Source organism: Cyprinus carpio, chromosome B10, assembly GCF_018340385.1.
Source record: "Cyprinus carpio isolate SPL01 chromosome B10, ASM1834038v1, whole genome shotgun sequence".
NCBI classification, from domain to species: Eukaryota; Metazoa; Chordata; class Actinopteri; order Cypriniformes; family Cyprinidae; genus Cyprinus; species Cyprinus carpio.
The window spans coordinates 19,744,506-19,760,893 of NC_056606.1; the positions used below are offsets into that span (position 1 = coordinate 19,744,506).

At 33.7% G+C, this 16,388-nt stretch overlaps 1 protein-coding gene across 2 annotated transcripts in view; it reads right to left on the reverse strand.

Moving 5' to 3' along the window:
- Positions 1–1,081: 1,081 nt before the first annotated feature.
- LOC109060854 (single-stranded DNA-binding protein 2-like) overlaps positions 1,082–16,388 on the reverse strand; it is a 65,837-nt gene continuing 50,530 nt past the window's right edge. The window contains exons 6-17 of one of the 2 annotated variants that reach the window (XM_042733097.1): positions 9,030–9,089; positions 8,607–8,673; positions 7,210–7,280; positions 6,416–6,483; positions 6,264–6,309; positions 6,093–6,128; positions 5,039–5,093; positions 4,356–4,426; positions 4,124–4,202; positions 3,811–3,839; positions 3,491–3,589; positions 1,082–2,619 (exon numbers count right to left, since the gene is read on the reverse strand). In XM_042733097.1, coding sequence (XP_042589031.1) covers positions 2,590–2,619; positions 3,491–3,589; positions 3,811–3,839; positions 4,124–4,202; positions 4,356–4,426; positions 5,039–5,093; positions 6,093–6,128; positions 6,264–6,309; positions 6,416–6,483; positions 7,210–7,280; positions 8,607–8,673; positions 9,030–9,089 — 711 coding nt within the window. In that variant the 3' untranslated portion in view covers positions 1,082–2,589. The remainder of the gene's footprint in view (positions 2,620–3,490; positions 3,590–3,810; positions 3,840–4,123; positions 4,203–4,355; positions 4,427–5,038; positions 5,094–6,092; positions 6,129–6,263; positions 6,310–6,415; positions 6,484–7,209; positions 7,281–8,606; positions 8,674–9,029; positions 9,090–16,388) is intronic. The other variant, XM_042733098.1, reaches the window with a different exon arrangement.

Sequence of the window (16,388 nt, forward strand, 5' to 3'; positions counted from 1 at the left end):
CTGGCAAGACTTTATCCAAATGGATTTACAGTATAGGATATTTAAGCAATTAAACATTTACTATTCAATGGTCACATATTTTTTATCTTACTGTAAGTATGTCTACATGGTGATGATGCATCATATTGTTAAGGGAAATAAATGAAACATTTGCTGATTTAGTTGTTATTGCACAAAAACCATGAAAGAGGACGATCATGTCCCACAAGGGTAAGATGAGTGCCTTAATTGGGACATATAGACCAGAGAAGTAAACTTATATCATTTTTAATTATTATAATTTGAAAAGGGTGTTGTCACTACTGATTCATAAAGCTGAATTTTGTGACACTAGCACTAATTTTACGGTAAATCCAATTTGAATTGTAAAGCACTACACAAATAAACTAAATCAAATATTTTATGGATATAAATTCAATTATTTCAGTTTTTAATAATTTAGATAATTTAGATATGTAAAAAGTATAATTGAATAATAATATTTTAATGTAATTTTCATATTTAATAATTTAGAATAGAATAAATATTCTAATCATTTAATAAACTATTTTAATATTTAATATGAATAATAACTATATTTGGTGATTTAAAATGATTAATTAATAATCAGATTAAACTGATGTCATAATAGCAACAAACTATACATTTAGACAAACTATACATTAATGATTCCACCAACTGGCCTACAGGTTGTGATTACTAAAACATTATCTTTCTTGGTAAGAATGGACTACAGAGCGATTTTTTAAAACCTTATAGTAACCGAAGTGAACTGGACTGAACTGATCTAAAATTGTAGGCATGACCAGAAACCAATATGCAATGATAAATAATGCAATTAAATTTGACCAAACAGATAAAATCAAATCAACAAAATAGTATCAGTGACTTTAGTGCAAATTGTATTTAAGACAATTAACTAATAATCTGGCTAACCTTGCAAAACTTTAACCATTTGCACATAAATATTATAAAATGTTAATCTATAAATTATAAAAAGCTACAATTTGTATGTTTTCTCTTCTGTAAACAGAAAAAAATGTCAATGAACACTAGTGCATACAAAATCACACATAAAAAATTGATTTGTCAGTCTGTTAAACAGCAATGAGAAGCTTTATATCGGTACAGGATTTCCAAAACTTCTCTGTGTATTTACAAAAGTCAACACAAGGTAGAAAATAAACACTTCACAAAATCAAATAAGTCAAATGAAAAATTGTACACTCATGATGGGGTCTCTCTCATAGTCAGGAAAAAATCTGGGGCAAAAAGGGCAAATGTTACTACAAATAAACACGGAAACACCTCAGTTATTGTACAGTATTGTTTTAAATAATTCACAGAGACAGATGAATCAGATCCCCAAGCTATAAAAAATGTACATATATATTTTAGAAATTCCGCAATAATAATATTAATAATAATAATAATTCCACTTGAAAAAGAAAACAAACAAACAAACAAAAAAAAAAAATCAAAGCAAATCACAGTTTCTCCGGGTGACACAACAACATCTGTATAAATAAGCTGATTATTAGAATGACAGATGTACGGAATTATAATTCCCATCCATGTGCCTTTCCTCTGAATGGACCAGTTTCCTTTTTCCCAAAAATCGTCCTTACTTCCTGTATTCACATGCAAAGATTTTCACAAAGAAAACGTCGTAATATAAGAGCAGTGAACGTTGTATCTGGGTATGTCACATGATTAGGAGTATTTTCAAAACATGACAGAAATATTCTTCGATAACTGAAGCTAGTGCGACGATCTCAGTTCAGTTTCGGAGGACGTTCCTCTCGCGTCCCCCAGTTTTTTTTTTTAAGTGTATATATGGAATGGCTGTTCTTCGTAGGCATCATCCTGAAAAATAAATCTCCTGTATATACAAACAAAACCTCCAGGGTGTTGATCAGATTGGACTGCATTTGAGGAGCACAGATGTGAGAAGGCCGAATGCAGAAGGAAATGATAAATTACAGGCGTCAGCTGGAATTACAAACACATTTCCGTTAACGACAACTCAACCCGTTTCAATAAAATACGAATCAAACTCTCTCATCGATGACACAAAGACGATTATGAATCAATTACAGTGCGTCCTCGTTGGGAAATTGCGATTCTGCCATTTTACGAACTCGACCCCCACTGCAACTCAATAAGTGTTTCCTGCAATAACTCCGTTTACATAGATCTGTCAATTCACATCATATTTCAAGAAAATATGATTTTGTTTTTGTTAAAAACAGTTCAAGTCCATCGTCTTTCTTTCTAGGATCAATATATGCCCTTTCATACACACATGCACATGTAACTTTGAATGTACACCCACATATATACACGAAGATATACGTAAATATAGACAGGCTGTTGATTCGTCTTTCTCAGCCCAATGTGGTTCAGCGTTGTCTCTCGGTGTGACGCAGCTGAAGAGGTGAAAGAATGACATTTGAAGAAAAAAGGAAACGAAGGAAGGAGAGAGAAAGGAGAGGCTTGGACCCATATTCTTCAGAGAGCAGAAGAGGGCTGGCTACAGCGCGCTTGCACAAGTTCCATGTCATGTGGTGGAATTTCCAAATGAGGTCTTCACACACTCATGGTCATGTTTGGAGAATACTGCAAGGACATTAGAGTTAGAGAAGAGTTTGAGTGGGTTTTTAAGAACTCTAAAGGAATTGTTTACACTAAAATGAAAATCTGCTGAAATCTGACTCAAACTCATTAACATCTTGGATGACCTGAGAGTGTTTCTTCATCAGGTTTTGAGAAAATTAGCATTACATCACTTGCTCACCAATGGATCCTCTGCAGTGGATGGGTGCCGTCAGAATGAGAGTCCAAACAGCTGATAAAAACATCCCAATAATCCACAAGTAATCTCCAGTCCATCAATTAATATCTTGAGAAGTGAAATGTTGCATGTTTGTAATAAACAGATACATCAATGCATTTTTAACGTCAAACCACTGCTTCTGGCCAAAATACAAGTCTATAATCCATAATAATACTTCATACTGTGAAATCTCCTGTCATCCTCTCACATCAAAATCCACCAAGATATCTGTTTAGAACTGTGTTCATTAGTAAATTGTACTTGATCTGTGCATATTTCTTTTCGGATTCAGAAGAGATTACTTTTATTACTGTAGAAAGTAATATTATGGATGGAGGACTCAGAAACAATGGTTTGAAGTTAAAAATGCCTTAGTGATGGATTTGTTTTGTACAAACACGTAGCGTTTTGCTTCACAAGACATTAACTGATGAACTGGAGTGGTGTGGATTACTGTGATGTTATTATCAGCTGTTTGGACTCTCATTCTGACGGCACCCATTCACTACAGAGGATCCACTGGTGAGCAAGTGATGGAACGCTACATTTCTGCAAATCTGTTCTGATGAAGAAACAAACTCTTCCACATCTTGGATGACCTGAGGTTGAGTAAACCTTTAGCACAAATGCTCTAGCAGACAGGAAATGACATACACTCTCATTCTGGAAAGGGTTGAGGAAATTTCCACCCATTTCTCCGTCATCTCTAGGAGTTCCAGGCTGGTTGCTCATGCTTAGGTTACCAGGAGAGTTCTGTACAGATAGAGAGAGTGATTGTTCAGTCCAATAAGGTTTGTGTATGAAGATTAAGGCTGTCAATTGAACACATTTTAATAATAATGATTATAACAAAAGCTGAACTTTTAACAAGACAAGAAACAGCAGCCAAAAATGCCCATCTATCATGTAATGAATGTGATTAAAATATTAATTAATTGACAGTCCTAATTAAAATATGAAACATCAACTCTTACCTTGGGCATACTGTCCATGTCAGCTGACCCTAAAGAAATAAAAATACAGATTTCGGATTTTTAAATTATACTGTAGCTGTGTAGTTGCAAAGGCAGTACTTTTAAAATGCATGATTAATCTTCATTGACCACAAGGTGGCATAATCACGCAAGACAAAAAGTGACAACAAATCAGGAAATCAAGCATGAAAGCTGTGATTTCACATTGAATTATGACATGCTTTGATACTCTCCAAGCAAAGTAAGTGGACAGCACTCAAAGATGTCCAAGAGTATGTTCTAAAGTGGTTGTTTGTATTAGAGAAGCTCTTACCTAATGATCCATTCATGTGATGAGGCTCCATTCCTGTCATGCCACCCATTGGACCATCTCCACCCGGACCAATAGGGAACTGTCAAACACACACAAAAGCTCATTTAACGTTATTATAAAAACTACAGAGGAAGTTTTGTCAGTAATTACAGAATGAACACATGCAGCTCAATATGAACTGAGATGCATGTGTGTAAAAATATATGTGTGTAAACTCATCAGGCTCTCTTACATTTTGCCTGTTTCCTCCGGGTGGCACTGTGTTGATCATGGTGTACATATTTTCTCCAGAGTTTGTCGAGTCTGTAGAGGAAGAGTTTGCAAACCTTTCAGCCAATGCTGAACTGATATGGCTGGAAAACGTATTTGGACACTTTTGGTCACTAAAGACACAGTTAAGTATGTAAGTAAATAAATATTTATAAGTCTTAAAAACTAAAAATAAATAAAAAATATATATTGTAAAATATAAATAATTTTTTTTTATTGTTATAATAAAAATATATAATATTTTTGAAGTAAAATAATGCTATTGGTATAATTAAAAAAAATAAATAAATATATAAATGAAATACTTAAATATAAGAAATACATTTTTATGAATTAAAAAAAAATATATATATATATATGCATGTACATAAATAAAAGAAAATATCTTATTGCTTTATTTAAAAAAATGTGATTTTAAATAATGTTATTGTTAGTTATAATATAAAAAATGTTATATTAAATAAAAATATATTATATATAAATTATATATTATATTATATACAGTATATACTTTATATGTGTGTGTGTGTGTGAAAAATATTTTAGATATTACATATAATTTAATTTTACCCCCCCCCCCCCCCATATATATCTATTCATAATTAAATTCAACTTTGCATGAAAAACTATCTTCTGCAGTCCTACCTGCAGGGCTAGGCATGATGGGAGTCCCTGGGGGCCCTCCTCCTCCGGGTGGACCCTGAGAAAGAGAGAAGACAAATATTGTTCTGAATCTCATGTAACACAGATTAATTAGTTATATTTGCATGCACTTATGGCATATACAGGTGTAAATGTGAAGACAGTCCTGTGTGTGTGTGTGTGTGTGTGTGTGTGTGTTGTTCATGACAGAGGCCTGAGGCCGTTGCTGTGGTCAGCACTGTGCATATCTGCTTCATCCTCCCTCTTCCCAAATCTAATTATCTCTCCTCCTCTCTGCTGACTCGGCTCTGCTTTCCCGAGCAGCTCGTCTTGTCTGGCTGCTTTCAGTAAGCTACCACAGCTTCCCTTCCACAAATCATCTCAGCCGGGAGTTACTGACAGCGGTTTAACAGAATATCTTGTGTAAATGTCTTAAAATGACGTGTTTAGTCACACTGGGTATCTCAAATGTGCTTCAATGTATCTGGCAATGTCTAGTTGTGTGAGATTTTCACTTGATTTTTCACCAGTTTTTTAGATGTCGTTCTACAAGCTATGTGCCTTATTTGAACAAATATATATATATATTCAATATATTACATAATATATTACTAAATCCAGTACACGTGTCTAAACATTCTTAAATCAAAATACATATGCCAGAGAAGCAAAATGACTGAAAAAAAATGGGGTGAGAAAAATAAATTCAATTAAAAAAAAAACAAAAAAAATTTCTGACCTCCCTGGCAGATCATTTTTTATGTTTTAAGCAAAAATTCACCTATTTTTGATAATTCTTCATAAAACAGTACTTAAAATTTTTGTTATTTTGCATCTACAATATACAATTTCAGTCTTTCTACTTCAAAATTATATCATAATAAACATAATAAATATTTCTTGAGCAGCAAATCTATACATTAGAATGATTTCTGAAGGTTCGTGTGTGACTGAAGACTGTAGTAATGATGCTGAAAATTCAGCATTGCATCATGGAAATAAATTACAATATATTACAATAGACAACAGCTATTTTAAACTGCAATAATACACTTACCACATAACTCCCTGGAGATGCCGAGGAGTACGGAATTTAAATGCCACGTGGATCCAATCAGACAGAAAAAAACAGAGAATGTCAACAAATCCGATGCTCTTCAAGTGCAAACATTTACCTACAGCTGTAGTGGCTGACATTTCACAACGACTGATTGGAGAATTGACTCACCGAGTTGGAATTTGGTGGATTAGCCCACGGTCTTCCTCCGGGACCCCTGTAATAGAGAGAGATGTGTAGTACTCATTGACTATTGTACGGCTAAGTAGGAAATAATCTTTGATATTAGAAAAGTACTTGTTAGTTTAATGGGAAGTACGTACATATTCATCCCAGGCATCCCAGGACCCCCAAGAGCACTGAGTGGTGGTCTCATGCCTCCTCCATATGCCTGGAAAGAAATGTAGTGAAGTGAAGTGTCTATGCATAAAGTTTTAATGAGAGATCTAGGGCCGCCCCCTAAGAGTCGATTAATCGTTAGTCGACCAGAAGAGACTTTGTATTGATGCGTTTTGTTTATTTATGAGAACTAGCTTTTGTAAAATAATGAGATTTTGTATAATGAGCTTTATGCAAAATTTATGTGTTTTTTGGATTGAGTCGTTTGTTTCAAAACTCACATGTATATCTTTGCCTTACAGACTTTAAAAATATATCTATAGAAAGTGAAATGTCTACTTTCAAATGAAACAATTCAAATGGAAAACAAATTCTCAGATTATGTAATCTGTATGAAACATGCACACACAGGCGCGTCCACTGCCGCGGAGATGACGAGTCAGGGTCACCGACTTCATCTCTTAAACCAAAAGCAAAGAAAGCACTAGTTTATCAAATTATTAAAATGTTAATGCAGTCTCCTTACTGTTTTTCCCTGACACATTCATAATCATTCATTACCTCTGCCAGTGCGCTGTGGCAAGCTTTATGCGTGTGCTTGAGAGCTTATTAGGCTATGTAGGCAATTAAAGGCTCATTATAATGATTTAAATGGTTTATTAATAAATGTGCGATTAGTCAACTAATGCTTAAAATGAATGACTACTAGTCGACCAGAAAAATCCTTAGTTGAGGACAGCCCTAGAGAAATCAAAACACACGGGAGTGATGGTCATACCTGTGGCCCAAGGGGTACCATCCCTCTGGGCGGAGTCATTCTCTGCATAGCCCCGCCCATATTTGGATGACCTGTCCAATCAAATGATCAGATGGAAATTAGTGGTAAATACATTAGTTGAATCTCATGAAAGTGGTTAAGAAATGCCCTCCAATAAAATGATAAGACTCCCAAAGAAATAAATGTTTCCAAATATGTTTTTATGCAATAATAATGTATATTTAATCTGGTAAAATATATACCCTGTTTTAATTTTTTTCATATGGTGACTGAATCAACTTATGATTAAAAAATTAAGAAAGGTAAAAAAAAATAATAATTCCTCCTCCAAAACATTGTTTTACATACAGTATGTTACATATGGTTTGATATAATTATGTATATCTTAAGTGATAATATATATGGCCTCTTTTATTATAATGTTTTCTTAAGGTGAGTCTGATGAAACCTGCCCGAATTTCATCCCTCCCTGAGGTTGCATTAAATATATTTAATGCAATATATATATATATATATATATATATATATATATATATATACTATATATATATATATATATATATATATATATATATATATATTTAATGTTTTAATATGGTAATATAACTTTTTCTATTTTCTTTCTTAAATTGAATCTCATGAAAACTGTCAAGTAATGTTTAAAAAAAAAGAATATTTCCAATATCCTCCAGAAATATGTTTACTAAATATATTTTAAATTTTTATATAACAATAATAATATATTTATATTATATATATATATATATATATATATATATATATATATATATATATATATATATATATATATATATATATATATAAAATGAATGTTGTCAATTTACATTACTATTACAATATATTAATAATGTAATATAAATAAATTTAATACGGTTATATTAAATATTCACTATTACTATAGTAATATACATATTAGAATAATAAAAGTGGATATTTAATATAGGATAATATATAATATAAAAATGACCTATTTTTATTTAGGATCATAATGTTTTCATGACAATTAACCATCAATCAGTTGCTCTCATTACTAGAACATGAAAAAAACAACAACATTAAAACGTATTTAAACAGCATGGAAATATTTAATTTATGATGATTAAAAAATAAAACAATCATTTGTCCAGACTTGATTTTCATTACTAAATTACCATAATGAGAATGAGTTTTTCCCCCCGCATTACGATAATGAGAATTCTGGGAGGAAAGTGCTTAATTGTTATGAAAATAATGTCATCATGGACAAAATGGTCCTAAAATAGGCTTCATTTTCTTTATGTAAAATATAATTTATTTTTTGTTTTGATTCAGGTGTTAAATATGACCCAAATATTTCTTTGTGAGATTCACATTGTAAGGTTTAATTGCAAGCAAACCTTGTTGTCTTGAAGGGTCCATACCACTGGGTAATAACGGCTGGTTTCCAGGGACTCCACCTAACGCCTGAACCAGTAAGATATAGTACAAATTAACATACACTTGTCAACAACCTCCAAGCAGGAGTAGATAAGGCCCATTAGGTGCCCTTGGGCTATGACATTAGATCAGGACCCAAAATATCACATTCATGCAGTCTGACTGGAAATAAAATGTATCGCCTTAAGCGACAGGAATAGGAAAAAAATATATTATTCGAGGGAAATATTAGTCTTGGCTGAAAAGTCTTAGCATGACTCACAGCAAGTCAATTAGACAAGACTAAAATAAAACATTTAAAGCTCCAATCACTCCATTATGAGTTTGTATTTCTATATTGAGATGACATTGTGTATTAAAACTAAACTGAAATGGAAAAGCACCTGGTTGGGTATTCTGAGAGGAGGTCTGGGGCCACCAGGATAACGTGACGACATGAAAGGCTAGAAAAAAGAAGCGATATCACGTGAAATCAGCAACTTCCTACTGTAAAGTCAACAAAATATCAAAACTGAGTTACTATATTGGCTCACTAAAAGCACCAGCTAGATAGCCAGCAGTGACCATACTGAACTGGGTCTTTTTTAAGATCAGTACACAGTGAACTAGCTTTACTTCAGCTCTGGGGGCATTTACTTAAAGCTCGAGCAAATCAATAGCACCGAGAATGTCTCAGGAGAACAGAAAACAATTATTTCCGAGCATCCAACCGAACAAGGCCATTTCCACCTCCACATCTGAGGTAAGATTAAGAAAAAACCCTTGATGACAAAGTAAACATACTACATGTATCTAAGACGAGAAGGCTCAAGGAAACATATACACTACAGAACAAACCATGATGCATGTTTTTCAGGTTTCTTTGGTGATTAAAAAGTAGTAGAATTAATTAATATATTTAATGTATGTAGTGATGCATCCCTAATAGAGTTAAAATGTGTCTATTGATCAGTTCACAGGCTTTGGTGGTCACGTCTCATTTCAGAGATCAAAGCTCAGGCGAGTGGCCAATCTGTTTTTGGGCCAACATCTATCGATAATTAAGGGCAATAAGAGGTTCATTCAGAGTCAGTCATTATAATGTGAAAATTGGACGACTTCACTGGGTTTTCATGAAAATGCAGCTCTTTGTTCATCAAACGGAACGCAAACATGCAGTGAGATGTTGTTGTGCCTTGAACACAATGCAAACGCGATGCATTTTCAGTCACATTTCTATATGTGTGCATCTCTTATGAATTACAGCCAGAATTACAGAAGCACTCAAGCCTAAACGAAAGGTGGAGGCTCTTCAAAAACAGACATTCAACATATTTAATTCTTCATACTGCATAAGGAACATTTCAACAAACACAAAAGTAAGAGAAAGTTCAGATTCAGAGTGTGGATTTTCATGAGTCGTGATCATCTAACCAAGTAACCATGGCAACAGCAGACTGCTTGAGTACTTTCTGTTAGGATTCATATCAGCCAATACATCGATAAAACAAATACTGACATTATTTATTACTCTATCAGATTTCAATTTCACATGCATTCAGGGATCTCACACACTTTCTATTGGGAGTCATTTGTGATTGCTGAAAATGTTCAAATCATGTTCAGATTCATATTGATTCACTAATGAATCATTCAGAACAATTTGACTAAACTGGTTCAAAAGAACAGTTGTCTCACAAAGTTACACAAGATCAAAATCTAGATAAATGATATAGTGTAGATCAGAGCAAAAATACTATAATCACCACAGAAATTTCAATGGAAAACTGTTTTCCATGACTTTTTAAAATATATAAATAGATAAATAAATAAATATTACAATCATAATGTGTGTGTAAGTGCAATGTGTTTAATAATTTTAATTATTAGATTTTATTATAATTATAACGAATAATTATAATTATATATCATATTTAAATGTTTATTTTATATATATATATATATATATATATATATATATATATATATATATATATATATATATATATATAATTTTGAAAGTTGTATTGTTAAGAAGAATTATTGGAGTTCTAAGTTATGTTTTATGGAAGTCTTAACATGATCTCAGATACATACACTTTGATCATAGCTCCATAATATTTAAGCTGACAGTATAGCTGTATAATAATTCTTGAAGAATTTGATATCAGACCCTGCTGAAATCTGGATCATGATGTACCTAGACTAGAAAGAGTGTTACATGTCTGTCTCTCTGGCGGGAGCTGGATCACAGTAAGAGTATGTGAGAAGCGGTACATCCGCTCAGGGATCGGGCTCAGTTGCTCAGCGCTGTCTGACATGCTCACTGTGGCCCTGCACACCTCAGTCACTGATTAATTATGGACCGAGTGAGAGGCCTGCATTTGTCCTCTTTAATAATAGATGAGTGAGGTCTGTGGACTTCACCGAGGTGAACAGAAAGGTCTCCTTACAGGTACAAGCAGCAGAGAGTACATTCTCAGCCCATGTTTACTACCCTCAGGTTACAAGCCATGCTGATCAAGAACCAAATCCCTCAAAGTACTGCATATATATATATATATACTGCTGTTGACCACAAACACACTCCAGTCTATGATGTTTCATGAATACCTGCCCAGGTCTAATATCTAAAAGCCAGAATAAAACGGAACAGGCCATTCATCTAATCTAATATCGGTCCACTACATAATTCATGGCTTACGGTTTCTAAAAATAACACACCGGCACAATCATTCATCTCTCTAACAGGTTTTGGCAAAAAAAGGCACAAAGAAGGTGATCCGGCTTAAGGCTGGAATTTTGAGCGTGTCTGTGCGTGCCTGTGGACTATTTTCTTTTAACAACTTAATAATGAAATAAAATGAACATGCATTAGAGAATCATATCAAGGATGCATTGACATTCTATAGAAATTTGGGCAGATAACTGGTCAATAACTGACAACTAATATTATAAATCTATAAAAGTGTGTTTTTTTTTAAAGCATTCCTTCAATCTAGAACTGCACATGGTCCAAGCCATCAAAACTTAATGTATATAATACACAATATAATATAAATTAACACATATACCTATCATTCATCCTTAACATTATACTATTATGATGCATAATAATAAGATGCATAATATAATATAACAATAAAATACATATCAATATATCAATGCACTCTTAAAAATGATTTTTGCAATACAGAAATATCATTATATTGCCTATTCCCGAATAACAATAAAAGTAAAAATTATGAGCAAAACGAAAAAGCATGATATGGATAAATAGGGAATGTGTGAATAAATGAATGAACGAACAAACAAACAAACTTGACATACCATCAAAAATGGTCAGCTCAAAGCTACACCCGCTGCACTCTTAATAAACACCCATAAGGCCCTGAAATGTTCCCTCTATGGGTAGATTAGGTATAAACACATTTCAGACTGATGTTAAAGGGTACAGCGGGCATACCTTTTGCCCCAGTGACAAGCTTTTAGACCCAGCATATCCACTGAAAGTTCTTCTGTCTGCAATCTGGCACATCATTGCTTAGCTCCTGCAAAAACCCAAGGATAAAGACGGAGAACTCCAGAGCGAGCTGAAGCATCCCTAGGGTAAATAATCTCCATTAGTCTGGTGGAAGAGCAGTATCTCACACTCAGAGTAGAGTAATACCCAGCATGCTTCACTCTGACTCTAATCAGCAGGACGTGGCTCTCTAAGGCCTCCAGCCCTGCTGCTGTACCATCTTTCTCTGTTATCAAGTTACATCAAATTACGCGCATGAAATATTAAGTGCTGGACACTCTCCTGTGCCGCTCCGTAGAAGGGAAAGAGACAAATCACTGATATCCAAAGAATGCAAAGTGATGCAAAAATGTATTTAGACACTTAGGACAGTTCAAATTCTGTCATTATTTACTCACCCTCATGTAGAACCAAACCCGTATGAGTTTCTTTCTTTTTTTTTTCTGAACAAAAGAAAGATATTTTGAAGAATGTGAGTAAACAAACAGCTGACGGTACCCATTGACAGTATTTTTTTCCATACTATGTTCAGTTACCCACATTTTTCAAAATATCTTCTTTTGGGACTTAGGAGAAGACATAAAATCATACAGGTTTGAAACAATGTGTGTGTGAGTAAACCAAACAGGTGGGTAACCAAACAGTTGACGGTAGCCATCGACTTTCATTGTATTTTTTTCCATATCATGGAAATCCATGGCTACCGTCAACTTTTGGTTACCCACATTCTTCAAAATATCTTCTTTTTGGTTGATGGTACCCATTGACTTCCACAGTATTTATTTATTTATTTTTTTTTCCTAATCATGGAAGTCAATGGCTATCGTCAACTTTTTGGTTACCCATTCTTCAAAATATCTTCTTTTGGGTTCAGCAGAAGAAAGAAAATCATGCAGGTTTGCAATAACATGAGGGCGAGTAAACAAAACATGTGGGTAACCAAATAGTTGATGGTAGCCATTGACTTCAATGTTATCTTTTCCATACTATGGAAGTCAATGGCTACCGTCAACTTTTTGTTACCCACATTCTTCAAAATATCTTCGTTTGGATTCAGCAGAAAAAAGAAACTCATACACTAAAGGTTTGAAAAAACATGAGGGTGAATAAATGATGACATAGCTCATTTATGAGCTTTTATTCATTAAAATACTTCAAGCACATTTTTTAGCAAAACAATTACAAAGTAGGATTGAAATGATAAAACAATAGATATAATGTTCAAAATAAAGAAAAAGTACTGTGGTGCTTTGAGACGCATTAGTGGAACACGGTCATATTGAGGAACAGAATTAATACAGCCACTAAAAATCACCAAAACACCAATTGATTAAAATACATTAAGCAAAAATGATAAGACCAGTGAAGTAACTAAAAGTGACAGTGTTATGTGGCTCTCGTGCCTTTGGGGGGCACTGTTACGCTAAACTTCCCTGTTTGAGCTAATGATGGTCTGTTGGAAATCAGACAAAGACTGTTGCAGAGGCTGAATCACTATGATAAAGACAAAACAACTGAAAAACTTACTTAAAACGCTCAGCACCAGCTTAGAGTGTTCTACGTTTATCATATTTTCCATCATTAAAACCCCAACAATGCCGCAACGCTAACGCCATGTCTCATCACAGATGTTCTGTTGTAGAACATTTTGTATATATATATAAATATATATATATATATATATATTATATATATATATATATATTTCACAGATGTTCTGTTGTAGAACATTTTGTATATATATATTAATACGTATATATTTATGCATTAACATACACATTCTGATTGCTTCTTATGATTAAACATGGATTAAACAGATGGCACTTTAAGGATAAAGTTTATGAATTGGATGATATAATGAGTGTTTCTGACACAAAATGATTTCCAGCACAGGCAGATGTGCTGCAGTAGACAGTGAGCCGCAGAACACCTGACTGACAAACCATCTGCCTGAATTACTGAAACTTCCACCCACCTCTACAGACATCTGAGGAGCAGATCTCATATATATGCATTCTCAACAGCCTGCATTCACTTTACAAGCCCGATGGATCTGTGGATTTCTTCATACCGAGCTTAAAGATTAAAGGCTTGTCCTCGTCTGACCACATGGCACAGGGGCCAGAGAGACGCGTTTGTTACAACCCAGTGGGGCTCCGGAAGCTACTTTCAAACTACAAGATTCTTTATTCAAACATAATAACTTGCTCTGCCCTTGAAACTGATAATCCAGTGATCACGATCCAATCAATTTCTGATGAACAAAAGTTGTTTCTCTCAGAAATACACACATCACATCATGAAAGAGTGCTATTTGTTAAAAACAGTAGCTGTGTTTCCAAATGAAATTGAAAATACGCATAATGGAAACACGTCAATTTCGCCAAAACTCCCATATATTGCAAAAAAGTTTTTACGCTCACATGAGGAGGTATTTCAGACAATTCAAAAAAGGAATATATCGCAAAACTGCAATGAATTATTATTATTATTTTTTATTATACCAGCTGCACTATTGCATGTAAGCATCCCAGAAGCGGCTCTCCGAACTGTTTTTTTCCCTCCTTTTATTAAAAATAATGGCTAGTGCGGTGGCTGCGATATACGTAAACCTACCAACATCCGTCACCATGATTTTTCGCGAGAGGAAAAAAAAAAATGTTTAGTCGCATAACATCAGTTAATGGAAACGCTGCCATTTTGCAATAGTTATTTATAAAATATCGCAAAGGTTTTGCACAAATCTGTAATAGAAACGCACCTACTGGTTAATTGTTACTGCTGAGATACAATAATTACCACACTTAAGCACAAATATAGCATAGTTTGCTTGACTACAAATGACAATAACAGATAATTTATATTTCAACATATAGTTCTTACTCTATGTTCACGCATTTAAAATAAAAAAAATTATATAGAAATATTATTCCATCTTTAATAGAGATGCACACTGTTTCCAAGAGAAAAAGTAACATTAGGTCATGCCATCAGTCACGGGGCACTGGAGGGCGAGGGCCAGCTGGGAATTAGGTGCTGCTTTGAGAACACATTTTAAGGGCAAGACAGGACGTCTCAGGGGACAATAGCATCTTTGAGTGAGAAATGACACGCCTCAGTGTTCTTAGAGAGGAGAGAGTGGGAGTGTAGAGAAAGTTAAAGATGAGAGGCTGGAATGGAGTGGAATGCGGATGCAGTGCCTTTAATAATGCATCTGCTGCTCTTCTGCTCTCGTTCCCCTGGAATCATCTCGACTTCAACATCCTCCAGCTTGTTCCGCACATGTGTGGTCCCCGAGCCCTCCCGCTGGCCTGAAGCTCATCTGTAACGCTACAGCACTCCGCTAACACATGGCCAACGTACTTTAAAGGGTTAGATCACAAAAAAAAAAAGAAAGAAAAAAAAAGGAAAAAGAAATGAGGATTCTGTCGTCATTTACTCACCCTCATGTCGTTCAAAACCCGTATGATTTTCTTTCTTCCGTGGAACATTTTTTTTGGAGCTTGACAGCCACCATTATGGAAAAGAGCACTCTGGATGTTCTGCAATAGATCTTCATTTGTGTTCCACAGAAGAAATAGTCAAACCGGGTAAAAAAAAAAATTAATAAAAAAAAAATTGGGGGTTGAACTATTCCTTTAATATACAAAATCCTGTGTTATATTAGTATCATTGATATACTACAGTATTATAGCTTCTGTTTTTGTTTATTAGTTTCATTTTTTAATATGCCTATTTGGTATTTATTAACTTTTATTTATTAGCTTTACTTTAGTTTGTATAATTGTTTAGTACTTATACTATAAAAATAAGATTATTTTTTTTTAATTTTGATAACAGTAATAACCCTGTGACAATCATTCAATAATTTGTTTCAACACGTTTTGCAATACGTTAGATAAATAATACAAAAAAAATACAAAAAAAGTAAAGTATATATGCAGTTTGCTTGACAACAATCAGAAATAAAATAAGTTTTTATGTATTTTATTTTATTTCAGTCAACTTTTAAGTAACTATTTTTTGTTTTTGTTTTAATTTACAATAATAACCCTGAAACAATCATGCAATGGTGTACACACAGAGTAAAATATAAGGTTTCTTTTATATTTTTTCAATACTTTTGCAAGGATTTGATACAAATAATATGAAAGAATTATACATAAAATTACTGTATATACAATTTGCTTTGCAACTAGCTAAAATAAAATGAATTACATTTTGTATATTTCATTACAGT